The 19,542-nt window shown below is 47.2% G+C and overlaps 1 protein-coding gene across 2 annotated transcripts in view; it reads right to left on the reverse strand.

The window, feature by feature from the left end:
* The window catches only part of LOC118503734 (zinc finger protein 423 homolog), a 73,608-nt gene that overhangs the window by 1,837 nt on the left and 52,229 nt on the right, over positions 1 to 19,542 (reverse strand). The window contains exons 1-6 of one of the 2 annotated variants that reach the window (XM_036037351.1): positions 16,697 to 17,450; positions 11,465 to 11,883; positions 4,065 to 4,207; positions 1,791 to 3,977; positions 1,602 to 1,721; positions 55 to 1,530 (exon numbers count right to left, since the gene is read on the reverse strand). In XM_036037351.1, coding sequence (XP_035893244.1) covers positions 55 to 1,530; positions 1,602 to 1,721; positions 1,791 to 3,977; positions 4,065 to 4,207; positions 11,465 to 11,883; positions 16,697 to 16,832 — 4,481 coding nt within the window. In that variant the 5' untranslated portion in view covers positions 16,833 to 17,450. Of the gene's footprint in view, positions 1 to 54; positions 1,531 to 1,601; positions 1,722 to 1,790; positions 3,978 to 4,064; positions 4,208 to 11,464; positions 11,884 to 16,696; positions 17,451 to 19,542 lie in introns of those variants that run through there. The other variant, XM_036037350.1, reaches the window with a different exon arrangement.

Raw genomic sequence — 19,542 nt, forward strand, 5'->3', positions numbered from 1 at the left:
CGTGTTAAAAAGAGAAGATCTTCATGACCAACCCGAAGCCTCATTCCAACTTACTTGGCGTGCAGACTGATCTCAAACTCGGAGTTGAGCGTTTGCCGACAGCAGATGCACTGTTGAGGGAATCGATCCTGCTCCGCACTGCTGCTCCCGGACGTGCTAGCATTGGTTCCTGTGGAAGAAGAACCACCGTTCTGTCCGCTAGCAGAACAGGAACCTGCTCCCGACGTTCCTGTGGAAGAATTCGTCGAACTTCCACCACCCGTCACAACCTGGTGAGCCTGTAGATGTTGCTTGAAGGTGTGCGCATCGGGCAGCGGTAGGCTACAGTGCGAGCAGCGCCCCGACGCACCAACCTTGCAGTGGGACAGCTTGTGCTCCGCAAGCACCGCCGGCGATGGGAAGATTTCGTCACAAATCAAACACTTGTGCTTGCCACCGCCCGTATTGTGTGCGACCTTCATGTGGTTCTCCAGCTCATTCCTCGACCGGAAGTCTCCGTTGCAGTAGGCGCACCGTAAGCTAACGCCCGTCTTTAAGTTGTGGACAATCTTGCGATGGGTTTGCACCTCGCTTTCCGTGGTGAAATCGGACCGCTCGCAGATACCGCAGCTGTAGCAGCTGTTCGAAGTGACTGTGTTGGGAGCGCTCGAAGCTGTCTTGGCGCTTGACGGGTGGTTCGTCTTTCTTGCCGTCGGTTCGTTATGATGGTCGGGCAGTCCGAGAGATGAGCTTGATGCTAAAAGAAGCTGACCGGTTGATGGTGGAGATTCTACAGTGGGACGTGTCGCGCCGCCATTACTATCACCATACCGTTGGATCATGGCAATAGGAGAGTAAAGCTTCGAAGTGGCGGTGGCGGAAACACTCGATGCTCCGGCGTTCTGTTCCTCAGGTGAGTACAGTCCGGATGAAGTCCCATTAAGCGTGTGCTGCTGTCCAGCAGTTCTTTGAGGCTGTGATGGCCCAGAAGTTGTTGGTGCTGTTCCATATCCAAGCCCGAGTAGTGCGTTGGTAGCGCTGCTGTTGGGAGAGTGTCCTGAGAAAGGGTTCTTCTTGCCTCCAGGTCCAGTCGGCGTGTCCGGAAGGAATGGGACACGTTGTTGCTGTTGCTGCTGCTGCTGCTGCTGCTGCTGTTGGTGTGCCTTTCCGAGCATCGTGTCGTAGAATCCGTGCAGAAGGTGCTGTGGATGCTTCAGCTGACTCAGTGTGTCCACCTGGAGCGGATTGCTGTAGAACTTGTTGGCGGTCTGGTAAAGACTGGGCCACGCAGCAGCTGCTGCCATCGCTGCCATCTGACCATGCAGGTGAAGATAGTCGAGACCTGCCACTGCCGAAGTTACCGTTGTGGAAACCGACGTCCCCGATGCCGTTGAGGCCGTTAAAGAAGGATTCGAAGTGGTTGACGGTGCAGTAGACGATGCGGTGACTTCTCTACGGTTCGGTGAGCCTGTTTCCTTCTGACTGTGGTGCGTCTGAATGTGGCGGTCCAGTAGGAACTCCACGTGGAACGATTCTGGACAGGCAGGACATCTGCAAAGAAGGGACACAGAAAAGGATTAGAACTTGCTATAATAGAGCAGCGAAGGGAAGAGTATACTCACTTAAACTTCCTGGCGTGCGACGCGAGATGGAAGTGCATCTCGAGCTCGGACGAGCAAACCATGCGACAGAACATACATTGGATCGACCCGGCTGTCAAGTGACGGTTCCGGATGTGTTGCCTGCAAGGGAGTTTTAAATCAGAGGAACATTAAAAATTATCCACGGCTAACGAATCAATCAAACATTACCTAAAATCACGCTCCGATCGGAACACCTCCACACAGGCCGAACATCGGTACAGCTTCACCTCAACCGAATGGCTCACGGCAAAGTGGACCTGCACCTGCACCTTAGACTCGAACGTTTCCCCACAAACGGTACACTTGTACAGCAGCTGCATGTGACCCTCGTAGAGGTGTTTGTGCAGGTCTTCCACCTTGCTGAAGGAAGGTTTAGTGCTGCAGGAGTTTCCCGACGACGATCCACTAGCGTTCGCCGCCTGACAGCGATATTCTACCGCCATCACGAGAAAGTGACCGATCGTGTGCTGCTCATACTCGGCCTGGCAACTCGAGGTTGCTCCACACTGCTGACAGAGGAACGTTGTGTGGGATAGCGATCCACTGGATGTACCGGATGCTGAGGAGCTATTCGTGGTACCGCCTGGAGGACCGCTTGAGTGATCGCCGGAGGAGAGTCGCATGGCGGCTGCCGCCGCCGCATTAGCAGCACTCTGCTCCAGATGAGCCTTCAGATGTGTTCGGAAGGATTCAAAATCAGGCAGCGCTGCATTGCACTGATTGCAGAGATAAGCTCCCGGCAGCTGATGGACGTGCTGGGATGCGGTAGAAGCAGGAGCACCCAACTGCTGCGAAGGCTGGTGCACATTACAGCTCGTTCCTGTGGAGTGTGGCTGAGGAACGGAAATGTGCTGCTGCTGTGTGGTAGACGGATTTGGTTCCTTTGCATCACCTGCTTCGCGTCGATTCGAGGGACCACGTTGTTGTTTGTGGTGGTCCCGACTATGTGTCCGACCAGCCCCAACCATCATCTTCCGCTCCAGGTCGGGCAGTTCTTCGTGCTCCAGCAACGTTTCTAGCTTTAACCGTTTCATCTTCGGCTGACTAAGATCGGTCGGAGTGAGCTGTTCCGTGGGACTGTTCCGCCCGGACGGTGGGTGGCTCGCTGGATGCCCAATCGAACCCAACGAATCACAGGGCGAGGACCTTGTCGAGGTGGATGGGGATGCAGTTTCGGGAATGGCATTTTCGGGTTCTTCCTTCCTTTCCTGCTTTATCTGTGTGCCTTTCGTTTCGACTGTTTCAGCATTAGCTGGTCGATCGTGTTCATCCCGCGGAGCATCATCACCTTCATCATCTTCGTCTTCCACATCGTGTTCTTCATCATTTTTACGATCACTTTCCTCCCTATCGCCATCTTCGAGTCCCCTTCGCTTGCGCTTCCTGCCCACCTCACTCGATTCGTTCCCATTCTCATCTCGTCCCCCATTCATATCACCGGTTGCTGGTCGATTCTCCACCTTAACGCTACCACCGGACATTCCCGAAACGTGCGCCGTAGAACCCCCCATCGCACCGTAGAAGGAAGGAAAAGCGTTCCCGAGCAGACTCTTGTTGAAGTGTAGCTGGTCCAGTGGATGGAACCCGCTCGGTGGACGTGATCCGTTCGGTGAGTTTCGCTGCGGTGGTCCTGATGCCCCGACGGACCCAGTCAAACGGTCCAGATGGGCGGTTTTCAGGTGAGCAAACATCAGCGGTACGGTCGGGAACTTCATCGTGCAGAACTCGCAGGTGATCGGAGGGTAAGGACCGCCGAGGCTACCAAGCGACAGCGAGCTAGCATCCGGTGTCACTGCCCGTCGATTACCACCACCGGGTGTGAAGTAGGGCATTGGGGTGTCCGCACCAAGTAATCCTAGCGCACCATGACCGTGCATGGATTGTACGTGCACTCCCAGCTGTTCCAGTGTGGTGAAATCGGTTCTTGTGCAGTACGGACAGGACAGCATATCGGCATGACTTCCGGTCGGAGGTCCACTCGTTCCTCCCGTACTTCCCGGTGTTGGAGTACGATTGCACCCAGCATTGCCGGAGGAAGCTTTCGCCAGCGTGGACGACAGCTTGGAACTACTCCGACCAATCAGCAGCAAAGGATCGTTCGAGTAGGGCGAGAACTTGGATCCTCTCTTCCCACCACCACCACCACCACCACTTCCTCCTCCACCACTCGAAAGAGAGCTTGTGGTGGAGCGCGGACTGTACGTCAGGTTAGGACTGCCGGTCAGTGCCAGCTGCTTCTTGTGGTTCTGCATATGGCTGGTAAGGGCGGCCGCCGTATTGTATCCCCGGTTACAGATCGTGCACTGGAACGGTTTCTGGTTGTCGTGCGTTTTCATGTGAATCTTTAGATGGTCGCTAGAGAATGTGAAGAAGACGGAAGAGGATACGTTAAGCTGTGCAGAACTAGAGGAACTAGGGAAAGGATTGGTTAGGTCCCCCTACCTTCGGGAGAATGCAGCCTCGCAATGTAGACAACGGTAGCGTCGATCGCCCGTATGCAGCTTCGTGTGTCGATCGCGCGATCGCTTGTGCTTGAACAGTCGGGCACAGTATTCGCATTTGAATGGCATGTGTTCCGTGTGGCTCTGGAGGAGAAAGCAAACGGGGGATGGGAAGATTTAATTTTAAAATTATTAAATATTTTAATATTTGAAGCTAGCGAGACTTCAAAAATCTTCGGAAATGTTATCGAAGAGAAACCCCAAAAATACGTTCGGTGCTCCAATGAGGGTGTTGTAGGGCGCGATCTTTCGTGATCAAAAGACCTCAACAATATCAATGGCTTGATGAGTGCTTCTCAGCCGTCCCGAGTGAAGTGAGTGAAGGTATTTTAATGAATTATTAAAAATACCACAAAACACCAGGCTAATTCCTTTACCTCTAACTCTTTCTCTCTCTCTCTCTCTCTTTCATTCTCTTTCAGGTATCGATTGAATAAATATGAAAGATGCATTCCACCGGCAAAAGGAAGACAAAAAAAAAGTCCAGTAGAAGGCGACCCCCAACACGCTTCTTTGGTGACCGTGTTCGAGCGGGCAAGATCGAATATAGTCATGCCGGCATAGTTTGGTGTACCGCGACCGCGTCCCAAGTATCTCACAGCGATGTTGGCGGGTTAAGATGGTGGCTGTTGGTTGGTCGGTGAAGGTGCGCGTAAAGAATTCTACCAACAAACACCGCCACCTTTCGCGCCAGTAGGAAGGAAACACAAAAGAAACTGATACGATCAAGCCGTTTCGCGGATCATTCTTGGCCATCCATCCTCTCAGGTGGCAGAGCATCACGGGATGTCCCCAACGCACACACCGAACGTGAATGGAGCGAAGCGCTGGAATTAATAAGGCATGAACGAAACGGACCGGTGGAATGGAATTCACACTCCAACTGTTCGAAGCTGATGCTCCCGTTTTTTTTTACCGGGCCAGGATCGCCCAACGCGCATCCCGCGCGGTAGGCAACACACTTTTCAAAATTTTTGCACGTCTCACAGAATTCTGCATTCTACCGATCTTTTAACAGTTCATTTCGGGTTGTTTTTTTTTCGCTTTCTTTCTATCATTCTCTCATTTTTATGGTGGCAGCAAGGCGGTTCAAATTATGACAACTCTGCAGCTTCCACCACCAGGAAGCTACCGTTCATGAGTGGGAATCGCACGGGAATCTCTTGCACTGCCTGCGCATGGAAAGGAACCTCCCGGTGCCTTCTCGTGAAGGGGTGAAGAATGCATAAATGGGCCCGCGTCTTTTTCGCGTTCGTCGTTTTTCGCGGACCCAAAAATGGGGAACCCTTCCCGAGGGACAAGTGTTGCGCAAGCGAGCGTTTGAGTGCGGGTTCCGCTTATCAGCGCCTTTGGATCAGCGAGACGAACAGAAATTTGTCCTCCCGCGAGCTCTATCCGACCGGGCGAGGTATTTATCGCCCCTTTTTCCGTTCCCATTCATTTCCAAGGGGGACCTTGAATTTCTTGGTGCTTCCTTTGGAGAGGACCGCATGATCCGCCGGTGGGAGAAAGAGAGAAGGAGACCGCTCTTGATGAGCGTGCAACAACACAATGAGGCGTACCGGCAATACTGCTGCCGCAGGGCCGCTTATCAGCTAGAAGACATCTCTAGCGTCTTCGGGATCTCTGCCTCCTGTCATTGCATTTCCCCAGGGGACACGGCAACGTATGAGAATCGTTAGCGGAAATGTGGTTATTCTAAGTGTCGCTTTCCTTTATGGCAGCAGAGCTCGGCAAAGAGAGCAGTCAGTGTGTGCAGACAATCTTTAGGGTTTGATCGGAACATTGGAACCATACCGGCGTGTAGGCATTTGAGAGTGAGGCACGCTGGTTTGGTGTCTCTTTCTTTGCAGTTCGTATTGTGCGAATAGCATGATGCTTCAATAACAGCACCTACATTTTTAGCGCGATTCTTGAAGTGGGAAGTAGGAAACTTCTAATAACAAATGGGTTTAGAAAATATCACAAAAAATATTTCATGTAAATTTTGTGAACTTTCAACAAGAATTTCTGAAAATTAGATGCGTCCCATTTTGACAATATTTAAGCTAGAATGTAATGATTGACGCATATGCCGAGATCCTCAGTAAGTCTACCCATCCAACAACTTCAGGCAAAAAAAGTAGAAGAACTACGAACTGGGATGCTAGGCCTCTTCAGGCTGCCAAGAACTATTAAGCTATTCAGTATGTCTCGCCCGATCACCTAACAAGAACTGAATGACAATATACCTTCTTCTTCTTCCTTGGCATTACAACCTCAAGAGGTCTCGGCCAGCCTTTTCTGGCTTACTGTGACTTAGTTTTTCCCGTAGTCAGCCTAACTTACGGGGAGGCAATCAGGATGAGCTTTGAGCCCTGGTCCTGTCGTGTGAAGACCGGCGCCGCTTTCGCTTCGGCCACCGGACCACCCCTACCACCTACATGATGATATACCACCAAGTCTTATAAATTAAAATTAGGTAAAAATCCTTTTGAAAAAATAATTGGTTTAGGCTCCACAGTTTCTATCAAGAAATTACCCTTTTGTCTCCCAGATATTCACTTTGACTGTTCCAAAAGAATTATGTTGGGGACACTGGCGACATTATTTTTATACCAATGTTGGTAATCGTTTACCAAATCGTGTGATGTCCTAGGAGAGATTTTATATTTTCTGCAACTAAAAGTTTTAGGTGAGACTTCAAGAACTGGTTGAAGTTTGTAAGTGTCAGACTCTCCGTACTACAGTCCAACACTAACAGACTAATTTATGTTTCCCATCTCGTTTAAGGCGCCTCAGTTCATCATATACCTCAGAAGCTATCGGTTCACCGGTTCACCTGGCACACCACAAACACGCCTCTCTTAAGATGGCCCGTCCAAACAACGCGACAACCGTGCCGTAAGATAAAATGGCCACCGCAGCACGAACACACACACTCCTCAACAAGCCCCGGTAGATGTCTCACCAAACCGTGACAAGCCGTGCAGGTGGGTTTCCGCTCATTAGCATTCACTTTTAGCGCTACAATCCCCACCGATTCGCAAACCCAACGCACCAAAACGCCAATCACGGTTACCTGCGCGCACCACCGATCGTCGAACCAAATCGGTCGAACCACGAAACACGGTTCGCCAGTTAATCGCGATCGTCGTGTGTGCGAGGTGCTGCGATGCGCCATTGGCAAATGGCTCCCTTGTGACTGTGTGAGCGCAGTGGACCGTGTGCTGATCGAACGATTGCTAATTACCGGCGGCCAAATTGGGTGCAAAGAAAGGTGGCCCTCGGTGCGGCGGGTTTGTCCGATACGGTAACTTGCGCCTCTGTTGTGGAAGGGCAAAAACTTGATCCAACGGCGGTGCTGCAGGTGCTCCAATGCTCTAGTGGAGATTGCTTTATTAATTAGCTCGAACCTCGTTTAGGATGTGCAGCTTTTTTGGGAACTCTTTGGGGCCCCAATCGCAATCGTTTAAATGATTCTCACGATATTGGGTGCTGATTGCAGGCAAAGAAATGAAACAGAATTTAAGGCACCACATGAGAACAGCTTCAAGAACCTCACGCGAAGAAGCGTCTTCCAAATCGTGCTAATAAGGCACGCGTATCTTACACTAAGCTTAAATACTGTCGAAGATAAAAACGTCCTCGACGTGCTAATGAGAATTGACAGGGAATGTGAAGCATGTCGACTAAGCCCTAAACAAGCGCTTTGAACTCGTCGACGCTTCGGATGGTGACGCTTTGACCATTTCTCAATAGCACGTCGCCGGTGAAGTATGAGCACGAACGGCGGATAATGAACATGGGGTGGTGAACGGGTGAGTTTTGTTTTTTTACTGTCCCACAACAGGAACTGGTTCGCGTACGATTTTCCGGGAAGCAAGATGGCTACTGAGCTGTTGGGGAGGTGAACCCAACATAAACTTAACCACGGTTGTCACCGAACACAATGCCTAATAAAGAAATCATTAAGACACGGGCAGCGAGCTCCCGGGGATAGTAACGACTGAAGGCCACGGAGCACGATCGGAGTTGGGAGCACAGTCGGGCAATGGAACGAACCTTACAAGCGATGCTTTGATTCTGACATCGAGCCGTCTACTTGTTCTTAGACATTAGATTCTTAGACACACACTTGCCCCAAGTGCTTACCCCTTTTGTTGTACACCTCTACAGCCAGCCACACGGTCATTACTATCTTGGTAAAGTGTCTAAGAAGACGACATCCTTTTTTGCCGGGGGTTTTGTTTACCCAAAACGGCCGTTCTCTAAGATTGCAGCTCTCCTTTGCACAAAACATCACAAGAACAAGCAGTTACAAGAGTGTTCGCCCACCGTCCTTCCAGCTGCCCGCACTGTTGCCGCTTCCGGTGGCTGGGTTTTTGGTTCACCGCTTTGGAAGACAACAATCGACCATTCGAAGGCGCCCGCCCGTCGGATCCTTCTTCTGCGGACGACCTTTCCGGTGAACTCGTTCCAGCGTGTTCAAAGTGTTCCGTCGTAAGGATGGACAGATATCTTTACAAGCAAACTTCACTACAACTAACGCCACCGCCACCACCAGCAGTTTCGGGAGCAGTTTCGTAAGAAAGTGACCTTCTCAATGAATGGGATGGGGCGTTACGGGTTGACTGGTAACAAATTGGACAGGATGTGCGGTGGCTGTTTGTTGTGCTCATAAATTATACACTATTGTGTACAAGTGTAGTTTTTCGAACGGGGGCAGGACAAGTCTTGAGGTGGAACGAATCCCCCATTTGATGTGAAGTATTTACACTTTGAATCATTTAAACTGATTGTTTAAATGTATTTACGGGTTTTGTTTATGGTGCATGCGTTGTGTTAAATGCTTTAAAATGAGACAGTGTGGTGTGTCCAAACGATGATATTAAGCATTCTTCTCTTGTAAGTTGAGCGTATGGTATGAGATATGAGATAGAGGCCACCTGACACCTGTCAGCTCTCTCTGAACCATAGCGATCAGTTACTCCTCGGTCTTAGCTGCATAATCATTGGCTAAGGTCCTCTGATACGAATTAGACCATAAGGTCAGTTGGGAGTCTCTTCAGTATATTCCATTAAAATGCCCATCTTGTGCAGGATAGTGCTGACCGTTTAAATGGGCGATCTGATCCCTAGAATCAATCGTTAATATCCCCAGACATTTTTCTTTATGAATAAAAAAAAAAAAAATATCCCCAGACATTTACGGCTTGGGATCTGTTCCTTTTGATCATGTTAAACTCGACACAGCTATGAACGTCAAAGTAAGACCAAATCTTTGGCTATCAGCCTGATCATGAACGTCGAACGGCAAAAAAGCTTCCTCAAAAAGCTCAATCAGTATCATAGCAGTGTTCGAGCTGCCGTTCGAGTAATAACCGGAGCTTTCATTCGACGAATGCTTGACATAAAATATGCTGAAATCATTTTCGTTTACAGCGTTTACTCGCTGAAATCGTTTTTACTTTAATTTGACGATAGTTTTTCTTTTCCTGTATTTTATTTGTACTTTATCGCTCTCTGTAAACCAAATGGTTATGCAGTATTGTTTATATTTTGGGTCCGGTTTGACAGCTCAGAAGCCAGTTTGACAACCAAAAAAGCTCAAAAAATCGATGTGACATTCGTCAATTCGAATATGTTGGATGATACCAAATTTTCTGCCGTTCGATTCGACGTCTCCATTCGATTCGACTGCCGTTCGACGTTCATGATCAGGCTGTATAACTGATCAGAATCGTTTGATCATCGCTGCAATAATTTGTCTCGCGGAATGGATGGACACAGGGCCGTCCCAAGAAAAACCTTGAACCCATTTTCGCTTCTGAAAAAGCTTCCGTTAGCATAGGCTGTCAGTTGAACGCTTCTGAGCCCAGAGCTCGTCTAGACGCGCGGACATACATGACTGCCTCAAAAAAACAATCAATTATTAGCGAAAAGTAATGAATGTGATGCCTAGTCCATCACACGATCACTAAAGATTTCCTGTTTTTTTTGTTTGCTCCACTCCACTCAACAGATTGACGCTAACTACTCATCCACCGCTTGTCCAGAGCCGTCCGCTAACTCACAGCGCACAGAATGCTGTCGTACGAGTGTCCAAGTCGTCGGTGGAATGCAACAATTGCTCATCCTTTCCTGCGATTGATCAGTGATTTCAGTTGACTGGTCGGTTTCACGCATCACTGTCCATCGGCTGCTGTTGCTGCTGCTGCCATGTGTAAGCGATACCCGGCGTAAATGACATTCCTAAAGCGGTCTAATGAGTATAGTAACACTGCCTTCCGGCTAGCGCAGAAGTCACTCATTAGTCGTCACCCTGTCAAACCGTTGATCCATCCAGAAGGCTAACTTCTTCCAAATCGCACTGGAAACGGGATCGATTTTGTAATTGTATGTCGGTGGCGAAGTCCCGCGAGACTTGCCGTTCTTTAATTACCGGGAGCTTTAGCTCGAGGTTGCGCTGGTTTCTTCCGTTTGTTTTGTGCGCGAAATTGTGTTGCCTGTGCCGATGATTGATGATTGACCACCTGTTGTTGTTGTTGTGCGAAACGAGTCCAGCCGGGGGTTTACTCGCAGCAACCGGAGGCCCGGCCAGGGTGACAATTTTATCGATCGATTTCGAACCGATTAAACCTTCGCAAGCGAGCCCGGGAATGTATGCTCGGGACCGACAGTTTTCAAAAGAATCGCAATTTCCGTCCCCCAATCCTCCTGGGGGCCCCTTTCGGCAGGAGGTTAATTAATTGTCCATCACGGTATAAACGCGCGAACGTGTACACAGCGCCAGCAAAAACGAAACCAAGTGTCCGAAAGGTGCCAAAGGCAAGGAAAGTCCCTGACATGGACTGGATGATGGTGCGGGCAGAATTCCATCACCCGACGGTTTGAACGGAATTCCTCAAATCGTTCCGGTCAGTGCGTTTTTGCTCACTCCGCTGACACACACACACGCAAACCGTGGCGTTGTTTGCTGTCACACACTTTGTCACCCAACGCCCGGAGTGCCCGGGAGACCTCGGTTCGCGTTAAGGTAGCGCCACCACGCCACAAATCAATGTCTTGGACCAGTAAGGCCAGCAGATTGACAGGATCGACTTGCGTTGTCCGGTTCGGTTCCGAAGCTCGCCTTACCTTGACACTGAGCTGATGCTTTTTCCTGTTCATTGCCACCGGCGCGTTGTCGTTTAATGTTTCCGTGCAATCAGTGGTGAGCAATTAAGAGCGACTCTTCAATCCTCGATTCGCGGGAGCGACTAATCGATCGATTACCGCGCAACAGGTTTGAATCTTATCCAGAAGACTTCACGAGCGGTATTTACACACTAATATTTGTACAAGTCTAACCGTGCTTACCTGTTCATGCTTCTTAAGATAGCCGAGCCGCGGAAACGTCTTCTCACAGAACTGACAGTGGTAGGTGCTGTTCAGGCCCTTGCTATTACTCCCATGGTTGTTGTTGTTATTGTTGTTGTGATTGTGACTGCTGCTATTATTATTCAGCTGATGGTGATGCTTTAAGGAGGATGATTTGCCACCTTCCTTGGCGGACGATGAATGTCCGCCCGTGCCACCGCCCGTTCGTCGATGATGAAGATGGTGATGGCGCGGATGTATGTGATGATGGTTACTTCCCTGCCGGTAGGGTTTTTCTTCGGCCGATCCCAGCCCATGCAGGGACCCATCGTTGGTATCGTTTGTGATGGAATTGGGCGTTGTCATGCCGTCCGAGATGGAGGGCGAAAAGCTGGACGATGTGTGGGATGAGTAGAGTTCTAGAGGGAAGAGAGAGAAAATTGATTGATTAACGCTAGCATATGAAGAAGGTTTTTTTAAAGTCATTATGGTTTATTTAGGCTAAATCTAATCTCTTAATGTTATCAATCACAATTTGCACCAGCATCGTTATCTCTTCTGTGTATGAATTTACATTTCCGTTTTCTTTTTTTCCCTTTTTTTAGAGCCAACATCCTGAAGAAGCGAAAGATTCCGCCGCGTGTGGCTAAAAACGATGTACCGGTGTTCCTCAAAAAAAGGTGAGATAATAAATTCAATCTCGGCCTTATCTGCCCTTCTATCCTGCTTAAGAAAAAAACCTCACAAAGGAGAACAAGTGTAACAGGTTGATGCTTGAGAGTTGATGCGTGTCGATTTTTCCTTATTTCGCGACCAGTTGTGTTGTTCGGTTGTGTATGTTTTCTTCCGTCCCTAATTTGTGATGCCATTACAAATGATATCCCATCCCACCGATCCATCCATCCATCCAACCGCTTCAGTCATTCGTTTTCGTTATTTGGTAAGGTGGCTTCTTGAAGGGTGTGTAATAGAAATAGCAGTGGATTTCGGTTTATGGCAAATGAAGTGAGAAATTTAAATTTATGACCTGGTGATGTGTGTGTACCGGTGCACGTTACAGGGAAATTGATGTGCAAATCTTGAAGCGTCCCTTCTATTTGAGGCTCTATATAGGTCACATGGCAGGGTTTCCAGCAAAAGCTAAAAGCCTTAAGAGGCTCACGGCTCAGGAGAGGTGCTTGCCTCTGAAGGTAGTCGAATGACAATTCATTTAATTTAAATCCACAAAACAAAGTCTGGTATTCATAGTGAGAGGAGCTTAAGCATTATACTGTGGGAAATGATCTCAGAATCCATGAAGTCTTAGGACGTTAGGTCATCTTTTAAGCGAGGAGTTATTCTAGGCCACAGATAGCCAGATGTCAGGAATAATGATACACTCATTGCAATGACAAGCGCAATATTGTCACTAATGGAAATGAATTTCCTTACATCCACTCGTCAGCACCTAAAACACGACAGTCCCCAATGTGTTCGTTTTTAGGATCACAATTATTTACTTCCTGTCTTTGGGAGCTCTACCAACTGCTTTATCCCGTGGTGTGGATTTACTTGATTAATCTTAAGTAACACTCCTCCACCCGCCTCTCTGGTTTCTTTCCCGCCTTTAATTTTCCACCCACCACCACCAATGCATGCCATTACCACTTAATTGTGTCACTTTGCCTTCTGCCATAAAAAAGCCTGCCAATTGACCGGAACGTCAACCGTTTCCCCATTCGGTTGCGGTCAATTAAACCGGGCTCATTTCCATGCGCCCAAACACGAGTGTCGGCACGGGCAAGATGTAACCTCGGAAGTGTGAGGTTATGTGTGATTCCAATTTCCTATCCACAGCCGAGGGAGAGGCACATTTTCCGCACATTAAGATCAATTAGAGGGTGGCGCGTGATAAAACAGAGGGGGAGGGCAACTCTTCCCTTCCCCGGTTGGTTCAGGGTGCGATGCGGGAAGTGTTTTAAATTAGTAATTAAATTGATGCACATATTTTACTTACAAAATCTGCTGTTTTTATTTAAACCGCGTTGTTTCCCAACCGGTTTTTATTCACTTTGTTTATAATTTAAAAAAATGACAGACAAAGACGATCCAAGTAATCCTTTGTATTTCTGTGTCCCATTTTTAGCTGCGCCATAACTACTTGGATCCTTCCATAGCAACCACGGCACGACGCAGCTGTAGTGTTGATAGGTGGTGTTGATGAGGTATAATAATGTCGCCCTCCTTTCCACGCAGGCAAATGAATTAATGAAAATCGCTTCTAATTTAATTGCCTTCGCCGCATGTTGTCATCGCTGGCCGTCACGCTTTGCGCCAGCACCAGCTGGCATTAAAACCGCCCGGATTCGTTAATCCGACCGCACCGAAAGGTCAACAGGGTATATCCGGTTGTGGTTGGCACTTCATTAGCCAGCTCCCTTCAATTATCCCCCCCATTACTCTCCTTTTCCTGCTCCACCATCAAGTTGACCAGTTGGATACACCATTTCCGGTAATGTCCAGCGATCCCAACGCTGATTGGTGGCGATCCCGCTACTTGCGGTGCATGTGCGCAAAAGATGGGACGATAAATCGTCTTTAATCTTGATATCAAAGCCTTAATGTCATAATTGCTCGCCGTTGAGCGACCGAGGACCGAAACCTTCCCATTATGCTTCCTCCATCCAGTAGTGTCCCGACGGCGAATGTCGGAATTATCAATTGGTTCATTTCACCGTGCAGGCAAGATCCGACTCCCTCCGACAACCCATTTTCTTGGGGATCCCAATCCATTCCGGGCTAAGGAGATCGGTGATGATCGGCTGTGCCGTGGCGGGGCCCATCTGGCCCCCGGTGGCGCATGGTGTCAGCCGAAGCGCACATTTTCTTTCCCTTTTAATTGAAACTTCCTTTCGCGTGCTAACGCTGGTGGTTTGGTAATTACAGCGAGCACAGGAGGACAGTGACTATTTTTTATTTAAATTTAAGATCCGCTCAGCGTCGGGAGCTGCTGCGAGAGCCGGCCGGTGGCCGGGTTCGTGCCCGCGTTATTAAAGACGTGTGGCGTTTTGTTTAAGTAAATGAATCCCCCACCGGTTAATAAAGCTTAACTAATTTATGGGAGTTGGATGTTGGATGTTGGCTGTTGTGGCGGCTGTGGGGCGGAAAAGTTCACGGGTTGAAATCAACAGCAGAAGAGATTTTTGTGCTCCCTTTTACTGGTGGTGTGAGACTGTGGTTTTCTGTATTTTAAGGTGTTTTTTAACTTGTTTGTTTATGGCACATTTACCATTAATATAATATGTTTTTTCCAAACTCTTTTCCTCCTTTAATCGGATTTTATTCATTAATAATTTAACTGTCAAGTTCTTATATTTTTAGTTACTATTTTACATACTGTTTCAACTCGGTTTCTTGTTATAAGATGAAGTGAAATTATTCTTCTTTGTATTGATTTTATTAGCGCTATTTTTTTTTAGCTGATATGCCAGTAACAGGGGCGGCCAGGTGGTAAATGCGACAGCGGCGCCGGTCTTCATACGGCAGGACCGGGGTTCAAGCCTCATCTGGGCCATTCCCTCCATAGTAAGGACTATCCAACTATGCAGTGACATAAGTCTAGTAAGTCAAAAATGGCAGACATGACCTAAGAGGTAGTTAGGCCAAGAAAGAAGAAGCAGAAGAAGATGGCAGTTACAATTACAAAACTCGATTTTAATCTTTATAAGACTTGCTTTATTTATTTAATTTGGGTGTTTAAATATTCCATTTTTTAAATAATTGGAACAGTCAAACATCAAAGGGCTCCAGAAATAGGAAGCAATTCTGGCTTTCTGTAAAATTGATTTTACTCATAGCAGAATACTCAGCGTACGCAGATGCAGTCCGGATGGGATTTGATCCCCGGTCCTGCAGTGTGAAAACCTGCGTAGGGCTGTGCAAATAAATGTACCTTGTTTTCCTCTTAACAGCTTCTGGATGTTCTAAGGCATGGATACTAAAGACAGCATTACTAAAACCCAGAGAGCAATCTTGATTTGGATTGACTTTGATGAAGGTGTATTAAATTGCAACAATTTCCTCCTTTTTTTACTTACAACACTAATTTACTGTTCTTTACATAAAAAAGGTTTCGTTTTAGTATCTTTCTTGGTTGTAAAAACTGATACTCTTTCGAAATGGAAATGAAAAATGAAAAATGTTACTTCAGAACGCACAAAGTAAACTTAATCCTGCCCCAAAGTGCCTTACAAAGCACAGCTCATGTTAAATCACTTCAAGGTGATGTTATGGAACCAACGGCAAGCTCCCTCATTAAGCTAAGGTCGAGGTCCACTTACTGCGCAACAGGGAAAAGAGCGATACAGTCGCACATGGCACAACAAAATGGATTGTTTGCGCCTTTTGCCGCTTGCTAAACAAGTTTAGACGATAATATGTTGCAACACGGGGACAAAGAAACATATAAAACTGGAAGATTCTTAGAGGTAGGACCAGTTTGACGGTCTATTTTCAGTAAGGGGTTTTTATCATGAACCCAGCACTATATACTTTAACCATTAAACATTTATGCTAAGTGTTATATTATAATAATGTTAAATATATTTAATTTTTTTAGGTCGTTCACATGTACAGAAAAGATGCGGCATCCTCCAAAAGAGATAAATAATCGATTATCAGAGTCCTGCGCTCAACCAGCGAGCAGTTTCAACGCGCCTGATAAGTATGCAATTTAAGATATTAATTTAATTATTTTGAATTTTGATACTGATCTAATTTCTGCCGATTTTATCTCTCTTTGTCGAGGAGAAAACAATCGGTATTGTCTACCAACTCAAGTGAAAATTCCGCTTTGTAAGCTATGAGCTGATAAATGATGCCATCATAGCGCCGGGAACACTTGTCCTTTCCAACCTCATTCGGCTCGATCGTAGTCTAAACATTCGATCAGCAATTTTGCCATGCCTTTGTCTCAAATTCCTCCAGTCCAACTCACTTTTAATGTGTGTCAAAGTCGGTGGGGGAACAAGTAGCACGTGAAGAGAATCGAATTACTAGCGATAAGTAAGAGATAAAGCGCGTATGCGAGAGTGCAAGCAAATTGATTCGTTTAGCATTAAAATGTTGGCAATTCTTTTTTAACTCAACGTGACAAAAAACAATATCTGCTCTTCGTAAAGCTTCCTCGCCGATGGCACCAACGATTGTCACCACCGATCGGGCATCGAAGTCTCTCACTTTTCATTTTCCTACCTTGACCGAGGGAAAACTCTTTCCCGCCACCAGCACCACCCAACGCGCCGGGTGCAATCATCGTGCTTTGCTGTATTTTCTCAATCAACGTTTCCAACCGGGTGCTGGGGCCACGGTAAAGCATCTTCAGGGCCATCGCAACGGACTTTCACACACACGCACGGAACCAAAATCACTGTAACACACCGAAACCCAATCGTAACAACCGAATGCGGCACACCTTAACATGGTCGGTTAGAGAGAGAAACAACTTTTCGCTTTTTAGTTTGCAAATAAGTAAAAGAATTTCTTACAGTAAAATTTCACTATAAAACCACCGACACACACCGACACACTTGAACACTTTAAAGTAGATAACAGAACATACACAGCAAAATAAGGACACTCGGGACAAAGGGGGTTTTAAAAAATTCCCTTTTCTTTTGCTCACTTAAATTTTGATTATCGAGCTCATCGTCGTTGGTTGGGAATTTGGCTAGGACGAAGCGTTGAAGTCACTGGGTGCTGTTGCTGTTCATCACATCACTGGCACACACACTCACACACACACACCCACACCCGGGACACACGAAGGTCCTTGCTCTGCTACTGAGTAAAAGAGCTCGGTACAGAGGCGCGCGCACGATACAGCACAGATACGGAGGCCGGTGTGAAGCTACATCATCACCTAAACCTTGCCGAAAGGTGAATGAGAGCCCTGTTGGGACGCGAACGCCACCAAAGCAACACAAAACCCGGCGCACACGAATGCCCCGGTATGTCGGTCCGTACGCTCGAGCCGTATACGAGCGGGTCCGTCCGTTCGCCCAACGATTCGTTCGATGCGTGTGCCGGGCCGGTGCGAGCGAGCAGGACCGAGCACATGGCACCATTACCCGAGCAGATCGATCTCCCTTCGCCGAGCGGACGCCATTGTGCCGCCGAGAGGGGTTTGGGTTGGAACGGGGTGCAGAGAGAGGGGGGTTGTTTCGGGCGCTCGGTCGATTGTGCGCCCTCTCCCAGTTGGCAGCCCGTTCCGTTCCGTGCCGCTTCGGATGCGCTTATGTACGGGGCGTACAACACACAGCACAAAATACAAAACACAAGCGAGAAACACCCAATGGCGACGGTTCGACGGTTCGGTTGGTGGTGCCCACAGGCCGAACTGTGCGCATTGGAGCACACAACTGTGTTCGTCCTGTTTTCACCTGCAGGGTGGACAAATTGGTGTTTGTGTGTGTGTGTTTGGGATGGGAAAATTGGGGAAACGATCGTCGAGGGTCTGTGTTTGGCTTCTTGAGGGTGCATCGAGCTAATCGTTTGAGCGACTTTGGAGGGCTCTTATGTAGTCAGAGAGAAGTTTTTGGAGTATGAAAATGATCCAGAATTGATGGACTTTATACTATTACTAAACAGAAGTAAGGACAACCGCGAAAAAAAGGGACAAAGGAATATATTGCGTCAAACGGGGGAAAAAAGGCAGAATCCCATCGTTCGTTAGACAGGATGTCCATTCAGATCGGTACACCCCGGTTTGAAAGGATCGCCTAATGCTTCTTCCTGCTGCCATTTTTTTCCGGACTCTTCTCACCGGCGGGTATCACATTCTCCGCATGGAGTCCCGATACCACACAAAGCAGGCAAACAAACATACAAACAAAAAAAAGGCTTAATTGTTTGTTTTTGTTCGAGCAAACAAGGAGGAATTGGTTTGGCAGTACGTTAGAAATCGCTTTTGTGCTGTATGCTTCTGCCATTGGGAGAAATAGCGAATGCAGTGGATTGAATTTCGCCGACAGATTTATTATATGATTTTGCAGCGAAAGGATTTTTCGGATGAGCCAGAACGATGGCAAAAGGAGGTAGAACTTAAGCCACCATTACAGCCATTTTGGATTTGGTTTGGGTTTGGTTTTGGAGATGGTTTTAGTGTGAGTTTCCATCAGAAATACAAACGGAAATGGGATACGAAATATGAGCTTTATGTTAGCTGAAGAAGCAAATGAGATTAAAATGGCACAGTGCTTTATAAAATGTGATTTACTCTTTACTCTAATCTCTACTACTGGGACTCCAGTCACTAGCTGCACGACGATCGATAGTTCGGAGCCTGTAGGTGGCTGGGATGATTAGCAACCCATCCAGCTCTCCTTAACTCCATGGACTTTTTAGCGCTGTCTCGGAGTTCAATTCAACGGGAAGTAATCCGCATTACTCATTATAGAACATTAAGATCCCGAGGTCCAATCTGCGTTTTGTGAGCGACTTCGCAATTATGCTTCCATTATAGTTAAGTTCGTGCCTTTAAGTGTCCTTGAAGTATATACTTGATACGAACACTTGTGTTTTAAGCATAAAATTGTAATATTTTCGGCTATAAAACCCAGCCTTCTCGAGATGGAATTTAAAAAAAAATGGAAGTACAACGCATGCGATTTTTATTGTAATTCATATAACCCAACAAGTAATTTAATATAAACTTTTAACATTAATTAATAACCCATTAAAAAATATTTTTAATCCTGATTTTATTCTTTTCGTGCAGTCCTTTTGGACAGGATTTTGGGCAGGATTTCTATTGCGTTTTGATTTTGTTTTTGTTCTATACTTTGTCTCATATTTTTATGTTAAAATAGTCAATGTTTAAGCATTCAAAATATGCCCTTTGCTTAGCAGATAAGACACCCAGAAGATGTTATTATTTAAACGTTGTTAAAAATGGACAAATATGTAATGTAACTCGCTTTTCATGAACTGCTGATGTCCCAAAACTGAATGCCAAAGATAGCAATTGGATGATACACTTTTCAGACAAGGCAATACCGATGAGACTTAAATCTCTCTCTTTCTCTCTCTTGGCCTAACGA

The sequence above is a fragment of the Anopheles stephensi genome, chromosome 2 (genome assembly GCF_013141755.1).
Source record: "Anopheles stephensi strain Indian chromosome 2, UCI_ANSTEP_V1.0, whole genome shotgun sequence".
Lineage (NCBI taxonomy): Eukaryota > Metazoa > Arthropoda > Insecta > Diptera > Culicidae > Anopheles > Anopheles stephensi.